This window comes from Nannobrachium achirus (genome assembly GCF_963921795.1).
Source record: "Nannobrachium achirus genome assembly, chromosome: 20".
In the NCBI taxonomy this organism is placed as follows: Eukaryota; Metazoa; Chordata; class Actinopteri; order Myctophiformes; family Myctophidae; genus Nannobrachium; species Nannobrachium achirus.
The window spans coordinates 23,913,438-23,930,647 of record NC_137827.1 but is presented as its reverse complement, the minus strand read 5'-3'; the positions used below and the strand labels follow the sequence as shown (position 1 = coordinate 23,930,647).

Genomic DNA, 17,210 nt, shown 5'->3' with positions numbered 1-17,210 from the left:
TGTGTGTGTGTGTGTGTGTGTGTGTGTGTGTGTGCGTGTGTGCAGTCACAGTGTGCTCGAAACTGGTAAATGAAAACAAAGCCTATCCTTACCTCCCCCTTTCTATTGTAATTTGTAAATACCAGTTATTTAGCATTTTTTACGACTTTGATGATATCTTCTGCATAGTAGGCCTAGCCTGTGTTATAGATCCTATCTGTCATTGATTGATTCAATCAATGCTTTATGAGTTTCAAAAAAGGGATCTCAATTGAAACAAGCCATAGGATTTAGGAAAAAAAATCAAGTTCCATTCTGTTATAAAGGTATCAAAAAAGTTCAATGATGAGGTGGATCCAAGGCAGCTCTGTTCAGTTCAAAGTAGGAAATAGTTTATTTAGCCAGAATGTGAGATGACCTGTGATGTCATGCCGTTACCGTACTTTTTATTTCTGTTTTATCAACTAGTTTGGTCATTAAGGTCCACAGAATGAGAGGCCTGTTCTTCTTTTTCTTTTTTAAATATTTTTCTTTTCCTGTGTATAGTGAAGTCGATGGGACAGTAAATAAAAAGTAGGCTAGGGCATGACAGGTTCAACCCTATTCCTTTAGCTTTTGGGCTTGTGGGTCCCTGACTAATTTCATGGCAAGGGAAATTAAAATAACGATTAAATTAAATTTTCCCTTGCCATGAAATAAACTATTTTCTACTTTGAACTGAACAGAGCTTCCTTCGATCCTTCTCCACCTCATCATTGCACTTTTTTGATACCTTTAACGGAATGGAACTTGATTTTTTTGTCCCTGTTTGCAGTTTACCATCGTATTCATGACGTGTATCATCGTCCTTGATGATTGAGTGGCGACATTTATTTCACAAGATTTTCTTGTTAGACTTGCAGGGGAGGCCACGTGGAGGCTGTCGTCTTCTCCCCCGCAGTTCAGGTACGCAGCAGTGCTTCTTCATCTTTTATCCAAGCCATAGGATTTCTTGGGCGTATAATTGTATTTGACATTTTCCTATGCTGCAAACTTCTAATAAACAGAACTTAAGTCTTCAATCAATCAATCAAATGCTCGTGCAGCTTGATGTCGCCTCCCGATCACATGGGGGTGCTAATGTGCGCACACGGGAAGAAGACGGGAAGAAGAGTAACCTCCCCAGCACCTTCTGGAGTTGTGTCAAGCCAGGAGGAACTGTGTGATTATAACTTCACTCTCTGTCATCCTGAAGCAGCCCCGATAAAGACAGCGTGATGTTTGCCCTCAGGAGCGCACTGCGTCTCGGCTCGAGGAGGTTGTGCGTCCCGGCGGTGGCGAGGAGAGGCTGCGCCGCCGGGGTGCCTGTGGACGACATCGTCAACGGGCTGACAGAGGAGCAGATAGAGGTTAGCACCGTTAGCATGTGTGCTGCTAATGTTATTGTTTTTATACTGGGATTTATGACAGCTGAGTTTATGCACCTGCAAACCCAAGTCTAGCGCACCTTTTAGCAACACTAGCCTTGGTTTCCTCGTCAGAAGGTTGAAGGGAGGTTGTCATAATAAAGGACACAGTGGTGGTGGTGGTGGTGGTGACATAACTTTGATATAACAGCCAATGCACCCGACGTCATCTAATGACGAAGTGTGAACTGATGAACTCATGGACATGGTAATATCTGTCATGTATGTCACTCACTTTTGTAAAACGCAGGAGGACAAACTTAGGGTTTGTTTTCCCACAAGAAAATGACACTTCAGATTATTACAGAAAATGATACGTCAACACAACAGTAGAGAGAAGTCTAGACTTCTAGACAGTAGACACAAGGGGAGGAGGGTGGGGGCGGGGTTGACTATGAAGTGTTTGATTGGGTGAAAAGTTACTCACGTTGCTTTATACCTAAACTAAAGGCTCTGTATCTGTGTGTGTCTGTCTCTGTCTCTGTCTGCCTGTCACACAAATGAATACATGAGTGGACTAATGCTTCCATACAAGAGGACTGCATGATACAATTATTATTAAGCCATGCCATCTTATGTAAAGTAATAAAGTTGCACTGCTTGCTAAGCAGGCTCAATTTTGGATCAAGGGTAGCGATAAGTGACTATATGATAAGTAAATTACTTATCATATAGTCACTTATCAAATAGTCACTTATCGCTACCTTGATGAACAACTTATCATAAGTTGTTCATTATTGCGGCACTGATGGCAATTCAAAAAGACCACCAGTGTTTCAATAGTAACAGTGAATAAATCCCCATTGCAATCTATGGGACAGACATGAAGGGGTTGGCAATTGTGGTCGAAAGCGCACTCGATTACAGTGATGCTCATGCAGTGCAATATGTAAGGAAAAACTGTTCAGCAATCGTGAAGAAGGCAGTAGACTACAGAGATGTAAAAAAAGTGATATGTCAGATCATTCATTCATCATATTCGCCAAAAGTGGGCAAGTGCACGTGTGCAGCGCCTAGCACAGTACAGGCCTGACTGCTTGACCCCTACAGCGAGGTAGCTGGTGGCTCTGTTATGCTGTTACAAGAGAAATTATTGAATTAATACAAGTTATTCTGAGTGATCATGTTTATCTTTTGATGGGAGTGGTCTCTTCCAGAATGCCAATGCCCCCATCTACAGGGCACGAGGCGTCACTGAATGGTTTGATGGGTGTAGGTATGGGATGATATTTACCGTCATATGAAAATGTCATACCGCGGTTCAGTTATCCTGGCTTATAATTGTGATTCACGACATTATCCCAATAATTTAAAATATATGCTTAAAAACTAATGCTTTGGAACAAACATAGGACACATCTTTGTTTTCTGAATATACATTAAAATGAAAAACAAACAAGGACAGATTCAGACTGTCGCCAACACCCAGTGCCAGCAGGTAATCATAACGAGAAGGGAAAATCCATTAATAAACGAGCTATTTAACCTGATATCCAAATAAGCATTGAAATGGTTCAATGAGTCATCTGTTGTCAAAGCACAGTAAGAAACACCCCCACTTAGAAATATCCCCATTCAGAAATACTCCCACTGAGGTTAGGGTTAAGGTTAGGTTTACAGTAGGTGACACCTCCATTTAGAATAATGGAAATCAATCTTCTGAATGGCAATGTGTCTGAATGGAGATGTTGTACACATCTCCATTCAGAAACATTGCCACAAATTATATTTCTCCTGCATGAATAAGACAATAACATTGGGTGAATCTGTTCTTTAAATTAAAGTCCAATGATACCATTTCCTGGTTGATGTCCCACAGTCCAACTGCCTGTGTAGCTCTACACAAACAAATGAAAGTCCAAAATGAAATTGTTAAACTCAGTGACTCTGCAACTTAATGTAGCCTGATTTAAGAGCCGTTCACACTGAGCACTGTCTATAACTACTGTATAACTAGAAACAATAAGAAAATTAAGAATCGCTAAGTCAAGTGGAGGCAGAGTTCACATAAACTATAAAAAAAACAAAAAACAATATAGTTATAGTGCTCAGTGTGTAAAAAAATAACAACACTTTTTCTTTGCTTTAGTTGTGCTCGTAGAGGTTTGAGAATGTGCCCAGCTCCCATTTATTGGCACTGAACACTCTTGGAAGAAACACTGGTTTGAGGGTATTCAGGATAATGGCGATAGTGGAAATTCATCACACATTAAAATATTAAATCTTGTGTCTTGTATCCCTTCATGTGAGTTTCATAGCCTTTACAGCCAACACCAGATCCTAACACAATTGAACACGTATGGGATATTTTGGACCCTGCAGAAAAAAAGGGGACAAAGAAACATAGTCTAAGTGCCATTGTATATTTCTTTGTAATTGTTTACAGCTTTGTAACTTGTTATTTACAGACAACTTGTTCTTAATATGTGTACCTTCATGAACCTGACGAATATCTTATTTTGTCTAAACAGCTTAGGCAGACAGTTCGAAGGTTCCTGACAGAAAAGCTCGCTCCTTATGCCGACAAGATCGACAAGGACAATGAATTTCCAGGAATGCGGGTATGTTTAATTTATAGAATGTATTTATTTTTTACCATCATTAGAGACTTATAGTATGCCAGTAGTCAGGACCCAGATCCTTCTGTGTTTCCCAACCCTACTGTAAGTCAAGGCTGAATATGGATTTGCTTGTCTGTTTTTATACTGGTGTACTGCTGAGACAATCCAGATCCATTGACCTTGGCTTACTGTATACCATGAATTAATATTTGAATGGTCTTCCCACTAGGATTTCTGGAAAGAAACAGGGGAGATGGGACTTCTTGGCATAACTGCTCCAGGTATGGTCGTTAGATACAAGATTAAATATTATTATCGAGTTTATAATATATTTATTGATTAAATATTTTCACATGCAATTTGTTATAGTTAATTTTTTAAGGAAACCGGAAAACCTGCTTGTCTGGTCCGAAAATGACAAAGACTGTTTCGCCCCTCAACAACAAAAGGTATCAGTGGACAGTTCAAAGCTTACTCTACTTAGTGGACGCAGTCTGGGCCCCCCACCACACGCTTAAAATAAAATTTTAGGGCAAAATGAAAAATAATCCACCTGACGGAGGCACTATTCCTGGTTGAAGAGTGTTTTTACGAAACAGCGCTTCCAACGTCACAGAGCTGAATAACACCCAACGGGACTAAAACTCTGTTAATGCGGTCCTCTGACCTGCGCGGCAGTAGTGAGTTGGCACCGTGATGGCGATGACAAATAGTAAAAAACTAGAAGAAATGGAGTCTGACTCTGCATCCGGTGGATTATTTTTCATTTCGCCCTATAAATGTATTTTAAGCGTGTGGTGGGGGGCCCAGACTGTGTCCACTAAGTAGAGTAAGCTTTCAACTGTCCACTGATACCTTTGGTTTGGTGAGGGGCGAAACAGTTTCTGTTATTTTCGGACCAGACAAGCGGGTTTTCCGGTTTTACCAAGGGGGTGTGGAGGTAAACAATCATAGCGTTAGGGAGAACTCCACTAACGCTATGGACCAGAGCTAGGGCCCTCCCCAGGTTGGCAGAGGGAGAGCAGCGCCCAGGATTACAGCGTAGGCACTGGGTGTAAAAATGCGTTGCAAAATCGTGGGATAAAGATTTAGAGGAAAAAAAATGTATGCCGCCTTGTCATCACCCTGCTAATACGTGGTCAGCCCACAAATTATAGTCTTGAATCATGATGCACTTTTGAAAAACTGTAGGCAATGATCTAACCATTAAGCTAGCCACTAAAATATAGCCTATATTTGTGTTGCTACTCTGTAATGCATACCCTAATTTTTAATCCCAACACTTCACCTTAGTTGCGTTTTATCAAATCCCTGAACTTAACTGTAGACTACATTTTTGGTACTAAGCTTCTAAATCGTTTTGTTTTTAACCCCCTGTCACTTTCTTTCAGTGGAATATGGTGGTACAGGTTTGGGGTACCTAGATCATGTCATTGTCATGGAGGAAATGTCACGAGTGTCAGCAGCTATTGCCCTTAGTTATGGGGCACATTCCAACCTCTGTGTCAATCAGATGGTGCGTCATGGCAACGAGAAACAGAAGGAAAAGTACCTGCCTAAGGTCAGGATGAGGTATCTTTCATATATTGTTACATTCTTCTACAATGAATTAACATCAGCTTATCAAATCCGAAACATTTTAAGAATGCATGATTTCAGCTTTAATGTCCTTGCCTTCATAAAAAAAGTAACTTGTTAGATTATTTTTGTGTGACTGCACTCTGTTGAGGTGCCAACTTGCTTCTTGTGCACTTGTGGCCATATATGGCCTACTGTACCTGTGCGCCAGCAGAGTGCGCAAGTACTGCGTTCGGTGATGTCTTTGTGTGGGTGGGCAAGTTGGCACTTTGTCGAGGTGCCAACTTGCGCCTTATTTATATCAGGTCGCACTTGTTGATGGTGACATCATCAAGAATGATGGTCCCTCATTGGCTGTTGATGATGACGTCACTATGAATGCTGGTCCCTGATTGGCTACGGGCGTAAACACAAACAGAGGATGCGACAGATGCGTGACAGAAACACCAAACGCTGTACTTGCGCGCTCTCTGGCGCAAGTAAATATAGTTCTTAAATGTAATTAAGTAACGCCATTATTTTGGGAAAGGTAACTTGGTAACTTACTATTAAGTGCAAAATGTACTTGTTAGGTTACTCAGTTACCCAAAAAAGTAATCCATTACAGTAACGCTTTTAATTTTAACGCTGTTACCCCCAACACTACTAGTATTTTCTTTCTTTACAGTTTTTTTTTTTTTTTTAGAATAGAACATAACCAGGTGTGAATGCATTCAAATCCTCGCTCAGTTTATTCAAGCCTTGGTTTGTGTTCAGGAAAATAAATAAAATACAAAATGCAAAAAAGAGGATGGTTGACCATTTCTGTCCTCAAAATGAGCTTTTCTGTTGCTAGTTAATGACAGGAGAGCATGTAGGAGCCCTGGCCATGAGTGAACCCAACGCTGGATCTGATGTCGTCTCCATGAAACTTAGAGCCAAGAAGGAAGGTGAGATTCCAAAGAATATAATTCATTCATCATCCTCAGCCCTCCATTAAAGTTAATGTGCAATCCCTGCATACCCACATTGTGGACACACACACAATTATTTTTTTGTGCAATAATAATATGTCACAATCTAAATTATATACTAGAACACTTGAGTAGGGAGGGAGATGAGTGGGGTCATTAGGGTTGTGGTGTCAGCTAGCCAAGGAAGCAAGTGGAAAAAAGCTCAGCGGACAAAATAGGAAATGACATAAACCTACCGAAAGTAAAGTAATGGAAACCCGCATGCATTTCATGAGACACATGAACATTAATTTAAAAATGACGCTGATCAGGCCAAGAGGAGAATAGGACGAGGAAAATATTCTAGATAAAATGAGATGATTTATCTTATATTTAATTTTGATTTAATTGGATTTATGATTAATGTTGGTCATGTCTTGTCATATTTGTTTATACTGGTGCAATCTAAAATAAAGACAAAGTAAAGGAAAAAAATGAGATAAGTTGCATGTGATTCTGAAATGGGGATGTTTTGTCGTATGTGAGGGGAAACGGAGAAGGCATTAATATCAATAGAATTTCTGGAGGCAGTGAGTGAAAATAAATAAATAACAGACCATTTTGATACCAGAAAGTATTAAAGCAAAGACAGGAAAGTATTGTAGGGCTGTACAGGTAGAAGTATGACTTCAGTGAGAACCAGAACATCAAGTTGATGTCAGCCAACGAGAATGGAGGGTGATGGAAAAGGCCAGATCCCTTAATGGCACTTAATGGCCTGAACGTCCAAAGGGTTACTTAATGCGTCATCGTGGATTGCAGAGCTTTACATTGCTGATTTTCTTGAAAGGTAGGCTCACAACAATGCACTATCAAGTGTTTTGATGTTTCCAAAGAACTGTTTTAGATGTGGGTGTTTCAACCAAAAATGATCATCACAAATGTAACAGGCAGCCCTGCAAGGCGCACAGTTGCTCCGATTCGCACCAGGCTTGGCACAAACAGTTTTCAGGAGTCTGCCATGATAATAGTCACACCAGGGGCCACCTGTGGCTGCCAGGGGCCATGTTAGGGGCTCTCGGGGGGCCACAGGCACAGTGTTGCTCCAAACCATACCAAATGTGACGCAAACACAGTTCAGGGGTCTACCATGACAATAGTTGCACACATACTCGATGGGGCACTCAGGGGTTAAAGTTCTCAGTCCTGGGGACTGATTTCAGTCTTGAGGATTCCATTGGAGCTATTTCTGAGATCAGTGCAGATCCGCAAAATAATAAACTATAACTAAAAAGCTGTTCTAATTTCAAGATATGAGTATTTGCATTGGCCAGACTAGCATATAATACAACAGAACTTCAGAAGATACTTCTATAAAATGAAGCATGGATTGGCACACACACATTCAGTGAAGGCAGTTCAGAACTTCAGGGAAACACCCCAAATATTGGTGTACGCTGCGCGCGCCACGTTTCACAAATCACATATTGGGACATGGTCTGAAAAAAATCTTCAGTCTTGGGATTTCTTTTGGCTTTAACCCCTGGGCACTACAGCAGTGTTAAACTTTGATCAGCACACTATAGGACTCGATTTGAAGGCTGCATAGTGGCCTGAAAATCTACTCAAATTAGCACTTTTCCTGGCTATCAGTAAAGCCTTGAGTGGTTAGTACTTTCTGTTTGTGTTTTCTTCAACAGGTGACTACTATATTCTGAATGGCAACAAGTTCTGGATTACCAATGGGCCAGATGCTGATGTCCTGATTGTTTATGCTAAGACAGATCCGGATGCATATCAGAAAGGAATCACAGCTTTCATCATTGAGAAGGCAAGCCTTCTGAAACACAAGATGTGTACATGTTATATACAGTAGATCCCATGGATGTTGTGTGAATGGCCGTTCACACCAAGCTCTTTAACTGTAGTATAAAGATATAGTTTTAAAATTAATTTTAACTCGAGTGAATGGCAGAATTGGACAATGGCGAACAATATAGTTATAGTGCTTGGTGTGACAACGAACATTCAATTTGAATTCACTGTGAATTGACGTGCATGTGATTTCATTGTATTTTCCCTATGATTTTTATTAACAGAACAAAGTCAATGACAATGGGAAAAAAGGTCATTTATAATTGTTTTTTATTTAATGAAAAAGGGTATGTGTGACTTTCCTGTAGGATATGCCAGGGTTTTCTACAGCACAGAAGCTAGACAAACTAGGCATGAGAGGATCCAATACCTGTGAATTGATCTTTGAAGACTGCAAGGTCCCAGGTATGCATTTGTATCGTCTGAGCTTGTGTAGGAGGTTGCACGTAGTACTGCAGTACAGCCTTGTGTTATAGCTCATTGAGCCGTTTGGGGGTTTCTTTTTTGTAATTTGAGTTATTTTAACATTTCAGATTTCACTGTATTATGTGATCTTGGTGTAAACCTTTTGTCTCTCTAAGTTCTAGATGTTTTTATTTGTTTTAGCGGATCACATCCTTGGTCCTTTGAACAAGGGTGTGTATGTGATGATGAGTGGCCTGGACCTGGAGAGATTGGTACTTGCAGCAGGACCCATTGGGTAAGTCTGTTTAACCAATTTACCTATTTTGAGTATGTTTTTGAGCGGTGGTCACAACGCTCCTATACGTGGCCGTGTGTGTGGGTCTGTCTGTCTGTCTGTGTGTCTCCGTGTCTGTCTGTCTGTAGCCTGCAGTAACCTTTTCTGACCACACATGTTAAGGGAGGGGTGCTGTTGCACACACACACACACACACACACACACACACACACACACACACACACACACACCACCGCTCAGTTCACACGAGTGTGATTTTTATTCTGTGCCAGGGAAGTTTATATACCTCTGTGGACACTTAATTCGGAACAAGGCTATGTCTACAAGTTGCTTGCTTAACCCATTCAGAACGGGTACACTATATTGTGTATCATTATTTTATGCTTTAACTATTGAAAAATAGCAGATATACAAGCTCACAGCGCGGCACCGAGTGCCGCGCTGCGAGCTTGTAGATCTGCTATTTTTTTAAATCGTGAAAATTAGAATTTTGACTCGATTTTGAATCCTTCTAAGATTTTTTGAAAAACCTATGTTTCTATGTCAGCAATCTGGCTAGCCATCGTCAAAGAAAAGGTCCTTTTCACTTAAATGGAGCTCAGTTTGTTTGTTCTTGAGAGACTACTATGTCAGTGGCTCTCAAACCTTTTCATTTGAAGGACCACCAAAATGATATTTATTTGGCCACGGACCCCCATCTCAAAATATTTAGTTCCAGGGACCACCCAGAAGCAAAATTTTAGTTACAAATGTTAGTTTTGAAAATACATATATTCAAAGATTTGCACACATTTTCACGACTTTTTCAAAAATAGCAGATCTACAAGTTACAAGCTTGTAGATCTGCTATTTTTCACTGGTTAAAGCATTCAATAATTCTAGGGTTAAATAACACACATTATAACTCCAGGCAGGGAAAACTTAAAATGCATAGTGAAATTTTGGGATGCATCAGCCACAGGGACAGGTGTATGCAAAGCTAGTTTCCCAGCCTGCCTAACCTTGGTAACCTAGGCAGCTGATGACTTTGATTTATGATATTAATTATTATATTTTCAACATCATCAAAGGCTCAAAAGTGCCATCACTTTGAAATGATGTGTATACACACACACTTTATATTGTATTTAGCTATGCATACATTGTGGTTGCCTGAATTCAGCAACCTTGATCGATCACTTTAGGTTTTGTTCACATTTGCTCATTAACATCTCATACAGTTTAGAATTTCGCATTTCAGGAATCTGGCTCATGTTTCGTCCGAGGAGGCAATTTGATCATGCTGGCATCAATTAGACAATGTGGCCTGGACTGTCCCCCGCTAGCTAGTGTTGCTGTTAGCATGTGTCTCATCTAGCCACTTGAAAAAAGCAGTGCTTGTGTATTCTGCTGAACACTTTGAAACTGTGATTGGTCAGAAAAGGATCTCGGTTGTGTGTAATTGTTGATCTTATTGAAGAATAGTTGTGTAATGCTTAATTATTCTACGTTGTACTATGGTATCGCATTTCGAAAATAGACGCGACTTGTTGTGAGATCGTAGATCAGCTTTTTTTGTTGCACAACACTGACATACTTTTTTTGTTTTTGTTGTTGTTGTAATAAATGTTTGCTATTGTAATTTACAAGTTCATGTGAATATCCCTTTTTCAGCATTATGCAGTCCGTCATGGATTTTGCTGTTCCCTACCTACATGTCAGAGAAGCCTTTGGACAAAAGATTGGACACTTTCAGGTTTGAACTAATCACCATGTCCAACCTGGATTTGGTCAAATGAAGAGAGGTTTCTGGTTTCCTAATATATGTGTCATATTTACTTCTACTACAGTTGATGCAAGGCAAGATGGCTGACATGTATACCAGGCTAAGTTCCTGTCGGCAGTATGTGTATAATGTCGCCAAAGCTTGCGACAAAGGGCATTTCAGTGCCATGGTGAGTGGATTTTATCTTCAATCTTGCTATGCTGTTGTTCAACTTTGAAACCTTTTGGGTAGTATGTGAAAAAGCTCATCATGTCTTCACTCATTCTTAACCACTTTACCCTGGCTTCCCTACTTTCAACAATTTTGTATTTATTTTTTCATTTGAATTCTGAATTGTATTTATTCATTCATTTTAATAGTGAAAATAACCAACATGCAAGCTTGTTCATTGGCTTGTTTATATATAGGGCTTAACTCTTTGAGTGCCACCCCGTTCACCACTAGAGGGCGCCCAGTGGCCATAGAAAATCCCATAGAGATATGCTGGTATATGCAGAAGCCCTGCAGCCATGACTTGCCTGAACACTTTCCTTTGTGCATGTACAGGAAGAGGATGAAGTTAGCTTGAAGTTAGCTATTGGCTACCAAGCATTTTAGAAGATCTATTTTCTGCAATTTAGCCACGATTAAACCTTGCACACCTCATGCATGGGAAAAAAACAGAGAAGAATGAGCTCTAAAAAATCCAATGCAATCCTGGATTGCATTGGAGTGGATTTGTGCAGTTTGTTCACAGCTTTCAAACAAAAAAATCCGATTGGAAATCCGTTCAGGCATTCTTGAGATAATGGCCATTATGTTTTACATGTTATGTAAACAAAAATGGCTGCCCTGTATGTTAGATGGGGTTGTATGGGGTGGAACATGCAAAATCGCGATTGAAATCATGTTCACCAGATTTGATGGGGTCCAAAAAAAATAAAAATAAAATTAAAAAAAAAAAAAAAAATCATTTTTTTTTTTTCTTTTTTAAAGCCGAACTAGTTCGGGATCGGCACTCTGCGATACACTAATAAAGCCGAACTAGTTCGGGATTGGCACTCAATGAGTTAAGTGGTTAAATCACTTTTTGTTCATTATGTTTCTATTCGGTCAAAAACATTCACAGTAGTCTAGAAGTCATCTATTAATCTCACAAGACGTTTCCTTATTCAGCATCCCATTTCACTTTTATTCTAAGTTGCTGACTAAATCCCAGACAGATTTTTATGCCTCTGCAATGTAGTAACCACATTGCATTTTTCTTTTCTTTTTTTTTGCAGGACTGTGCTGGTGTGATCCTGTATTGTGCTGAGAATGCCACTCAGGTTGCTCTGGATGGCATTCAGTGTCTAGGTAAGTGTAAATCATTGGCTTAGATGAAAAATATAGCAGGCATACAGAGAAAGGCATTCAACAACATGCATAACAGTTAACACTATTCATTTTCTTGTTGATTCAGTTAATTAAATATTTATAACCGTTTCAACTAGAAAAGGACAGACAGGTTTGCCTACCCAGGCTGTGCCAGTTGAATGGTGCAGCCGTCAAGACCGAAGGAGAGAAAAAGAGTTTGTTTATTTGTCAAATCTGGGTATGATTGTTGAATGTTGTGTTGATTGTACTAATATGTATAAATTCTGGTTTATTAGAAATAAGTGTGTTTTGAAGAATACGCAAAAGGTTGCCTGACAGAATTATTGTCATAAATGGGTGTGGCCTATATGGGGAGTGTCATGAGCCAAGGAATCCAGGAGAAAACATTTTGATTGTATGACCAAAATGTGAAGCAGACTGTTATGAATTGATTTGATTTTGATAAAAGATATACAAGTATAATCACTTCAACCCAGGATAACACATTAAAGCGTAATGAAACGCTTAGTTTCAATGTGTTCCTGCAGCATAACTAAAAATAAATAGTCCAATAAATTACATAGCAACAATACATTTATCACGCAGCACGGAACATGGAATTACAAAATACAAAACCATTGAAAAAACTAATATCAAGACAGAATTAAAGTACATCCCTAGCCTGTAGCTTTTGCCATAACATCTATTTTATTTTATTGTATTTATTTATTTTTGGGGTGGAGGTTCTTCCTTGTATTATTTCCCTTACAATAAGGCCTAAGCTTGGTATACGGTACGTTACATGAATTTATTCCAGGGGTCTTCAACGTTTTCAGGCCGGGGACCCCCAAACTGATGGGGAGATGGAGCAGGGACCCCCTACCACCTCGTAGGGTGGGGGGTCGGGGCTACGACATATTTTTTATTTTAAACATGTACAAGTTACAGCGAGCAGGGTGGGCCGTACCACTACCATTTCTAAACATACTACTTATTAACTGAGAACCAATGTCAATAATATCAACAATCTGTCAATTGCATAGTAATCATGTATTCAAGCTATTCAAAATGGATAGAACCATGATTTATATTTTTACATAAATGTGAAAAAAAAACATTTTTTGAAATCTTTTTTTTTTTTTTTTTTTTTTTACCAATAATTTCGCGGACCCCCTGCAGTACCTCCGCGGACCCCCTGGGGGTCGCGGACCCCCTGTTGAAGACCCCTGCATTAGTCCATTATAAAAGACAAACATGTTTCACAAGAGCTCTTCGTCAAGTTCATCACTCATAGTGAATAGCGCTATCAAGTGAAGTCAGTCCATCGTTTGCATTTTCTAAGGAGTGTGCAGTCTATCTCAGGGGTCTTCAACGTTTTCATGCCAAGGACCCCTTAGTTGAGAGAGAGATGCAGCAGGGACCCCCACAACCTTCTCATAGATTCCATATAGTTTCATTGTTTGACAGCACAATCATCAATGTATTTTGGATTCATGACAATTTGTGTTTTCAAATATTTAACCACTTGAACTGCCAATACTTAATAAACTTGACCTTTCACTCCGTAATAGACCGTTTGTCAGCCTTCTGATTGGTCCCTGAGACTCCCTGACTGGCCAACCAGAAAAAAACATTCACTTTTTGCTATCGGGGGTGGAGTTTGTGCAGTGGAGAATGTTGCTTCAGGCTTTCAACAACTGTCCGCAGTGCGCGACACGGAGATCGGCCGGTACGGTGATAGCGACGGCAAGCGTCAAGCGATCTCGCTCATCATAACGAATAAGCTTCAACAAACTAGTTCACATGTACCTTATCAATGGTCTAAGAGTCACGATTGGGTACATATAATTTAAATGGGCAGAATTACGAAAAGCCAGCCTATTATGTGAGGAGAAACATTCTCTCTGTCCTCTTCCTAGTACCCAAGATGCAATGCGCTTCTCTTTCTATCTCTGATCCAGAGGATTAAACTAATTAAAACATTTATTTTTCGGGGGAAAACTACTGTTTTGCTATGTAATTACTGTACCTTTTTCTTCCCTTTTTATTAATATCACGTAGATGTGTTTTTTGTGGTACTTTATATAGCTGTAATGAGGCTATGAAGGGAAAAAAAATCCCATCCACTTCCACTATAAAAGAATCTGCAAAGAGGATTCTGTCCCACTGGGATTAAACAAATTAAAACATATATTTTCGGGTAAACCCCCTGTTTTGCAATGTAACTACTGTACCTTTGTCTTCCCTTTTTATTAATATCACCTAGGTGTTTTTCCTTTGGTACTTTATATAGCTGTAATGAGGCTATGAAGGGGAAAAAAAATCCCATCCACTTCCACTATAAAAACAATCTGCCCAGGGTTAATGTCCCATCATAGTAACAGGGCAGAATGGGGCGGGATTTACAAAAGGGTTTATTGGTCTGCTCTTTTCCCCCTCTACACCAAACCCCTTTGCCGAAAATAACCGATCTACAAGCACACGTTGTTGAGCTTGTAGATCTGCTATTTTTTGGCTCAAGTTCTCCGAATATGGATGCCTGGGTTCAAGTGGTTAATATAAAATAAAGTTTATTTCACACAAAGATTTGGAGGACCCCCTGTTGTAACTCTGAGGACCCCCTAGGGGTCCTGGACCCCCTGTTGAAGACCCTTGGTCTATCTTGTGGATGTATATCCTGAGTTTTTTAACAACTTAAACCCTGGCCTATATAATTTGTTGGCCGGAGTCCCTCAGGGGTTCATACTTGGTCCCCTCCTTTTCTGTTTTGGCCAAATGTTTGCATATTAAATGTCTGTGTGTTAGCTCATTGTCTTCATGATCATAACGTAGAATTCTTTTTCCTGATAGGTGGCAATGGCTACATCAATGACTACCCCATGGGCCGCTTTCTACGAGATGCCAAGCTGTATGAAATTGGGGCAGGCACAAGCGAGGTTCGCAGGCTCATCATTGGTCGATCCTTTAACAGTATGTTCAAATAGGCGGACCTGACATGGGCAAATGACTCACTACAGACTGACCAGATTGCAACGCATACACACACACACACACACACACACACACACACACACACACACACACAATGGCCTTACACAAGCTGCTGTTTTTGTCATGGTTGATGTTTTGTGATATTTCATCCCTCATCTGTTTAAATGGTGCAAAGTGTGTCATGAAACATGCTGTTGTTCAATTTATTTGTTATAGACATGGATATCTCCTGCTTATAGCTTTTAGTATTGAATAGGACCACAACTTATAATCATTTTTCCTACATTATTAATCTCTTTATTTTAGTGTTTGTCATTGAATTAGCCCATAAAACAAACTTAATGTTTACCCAACAGTTAAAACATGACATTTCTTTTTATAACATGGAACAAAGGCATGCAAGCAATCACATTTAGCTGAAGTTGCAAATAGCACATACTGTATTACATTACATTTTTGATACATAAATGGTTATTCTGAACCATGTCAAGATCAGTTTCAGCATCAACACATGACAAGCACGTACTGTACTGTAGCTCTCTATTGACCAGCTGACACTTGTTTATGGTCTAGTGATTATAATTTTCTATTACTATGTCATTGCTTTACAACAGTAAAACATGACATGACAGAGGCCACTACATACAAGAGATTACAATATTAGAAATAGTTGAGATATCCACCACCAGTATAAAACTAAGATTGAGAATATGGAAATCCCATATGCTGTATTTGTCTTCCTTCGGTCCTTGTCAAGAAAGCTTTGAGAGATCACCTAATTCTGCATATGATGGAATTAAATGTCATGTTAAAATATACTGTTGGTGACAATTGTACTGTGAACATTTCAAACAGTGAATGAATGATTGTAAGAGGAGAGGAGTTTTCATGAGAGCATACATTTAAATTAGTAACTCCTTTGCATTAACCATCTCTAAATCGTGACACAAACAGCCTTGAGATTTAACTGCCTTCTGTTACTGAGTTTAGGCCTGTTTCTTTTCACTTTTGTCGTATTTGTCATCTATAAAGTGTAAAGTGAAACCACACACGCACTTGTATTGATTACTCTGTCATTATACCCGTTGTAAATGATGTGGTGTTTTTCTTTCCTTTTTTGTATATAGCCCGGGTAGATTATTTTGTAACTGCTGTTGATCTTTGAAGAAAAGTGTTTTTTTAATAAGCTTTACACATAACTTGTATTTATTTGTTTGGAAGGGACGGCTTATATTAATGAACAGAACTAATGTAAATAATCTGGAATCAGCTAGCATGCTAATTTACATCAGTAGTCCCTGACATGTTACAACAATATAAACAGGCAACATCATAATACAAGAAACAACTGTGATATACAAAATAAGAGCCAGTTAGGAGTGCTGAATTCATGGATTAATCCCCTGTTGTAGAGAGAATCTTTGTTTTTATGGGGCAAACCATCTCAGTTGATGTGTATCAATTAAACATTTCTTGAGTGGAGAGGTTTGCCTGTCTTCAGTTCTCAAAGGATGTTTAGCTTGATGTATCAATGATGTTTTTGTGTTCAAATAATAAAATAAATCATGATTTTTGGATAATAGGTTACTTTTATTCAACCAGTAAAAACAATGAGACCTACAGTAAGTCTCTTTTGCAGGGACTAGAAAGTGTGTTAGCAATCCTGCCCTAAATATAACAATTTGGAACCCATAATTCATAGTTTGCAGTGAGCATACTGTAATTACTGCTGGACTGTATTTAAAGCAACTTAATTGTAATATAACTCTTATAATTATAATGCAATAATTACCTTTGATTTATTTGAAAATGTCTAATTAAATATCTGTTTTTATCTGATACTAAAACATTCACCAGTAAGTGTCATACAAATGTGTTACTATCTTACAGGTGGCATAAACTGACAGACCACGTCCACTTACAATTTACAATTTAGCAGACACTCTTAAACCAGAGCGACTTGCAGCAATACATCAATACAATAAGCAAGGTAATACATCAACATCAATACATCAAATGCATAGAAATCTCAATCTAGAAAAATATAAC

The 17,210-nt window shown here is 39.1% G+C and overlaps 1 protein-coding gene across 1 annotated transcript; it reads left to right on the top strand.

Annotated features, from left to right (window-relative positions):
• The first annotated feature begins 1,130 nt into the window (after positions 1 to 1,130).
• Positions 1,131 to 16,643, top strand: ivd (isovaleryl-CoA dehydrogenase). The gene is made up of 12 exons (XM_080750109.1): positions 1,131 to 1,367; positions 3,896 to 3,985; positions 4,215 to 4,266; positions 5,377 to 5,546; positions 6,399 to 6,492; positions 8,196 to 8,326; positions 8,679 to 8,775; positions 8,977 to 9,070; positions 10,724 to 10,805; positions 10,900 to 11,004; positions 12,098 to 12,170; positions 15,021 to 16,643. The coding sequence occupies exons 1-12, from the start codon at positions 1,236 to 1,238 to the stop codon at positions 15,152 to 15,154; spliced, it is 1,254 nt and encodes a 417-aa protein (XP_080606235.1). The 5' UTR covers positions 1,131 to 1,235; the 3' UTR covers positions 15,155 to 16,643.
• Positions 16,644 to 17,210: the final 567 nt, after the last annotated feature.

What these genes read in the sequence shown, in the direction of transcription:
- ivd (XM_080750109.1), top strand. Translation starts at nt 1,236, where the DNA reads ATGTTTGCCCTCAGGAGCGCACTGCGTCTCGGCTCGAGGAGGTTGTGC. An exon ending in AGGAAAAGTACCTGCCTAAG is followed by an intron (nt 5,547 to 6,398) that starts GTCAGGATGAGG and finishes TTCTGTTGCTAG; the next exon opens with TTAATGACAGGAGAGCATGT. An exon ending in AAAAGATTGGACACTTTCAG is followed by an intron (nt 10,806 to 10,899) that starts GTTTGAACTAAT and finishes CTTCTACTACAG; the next exon opens with TTGATGCAAGGCAAGATGGC.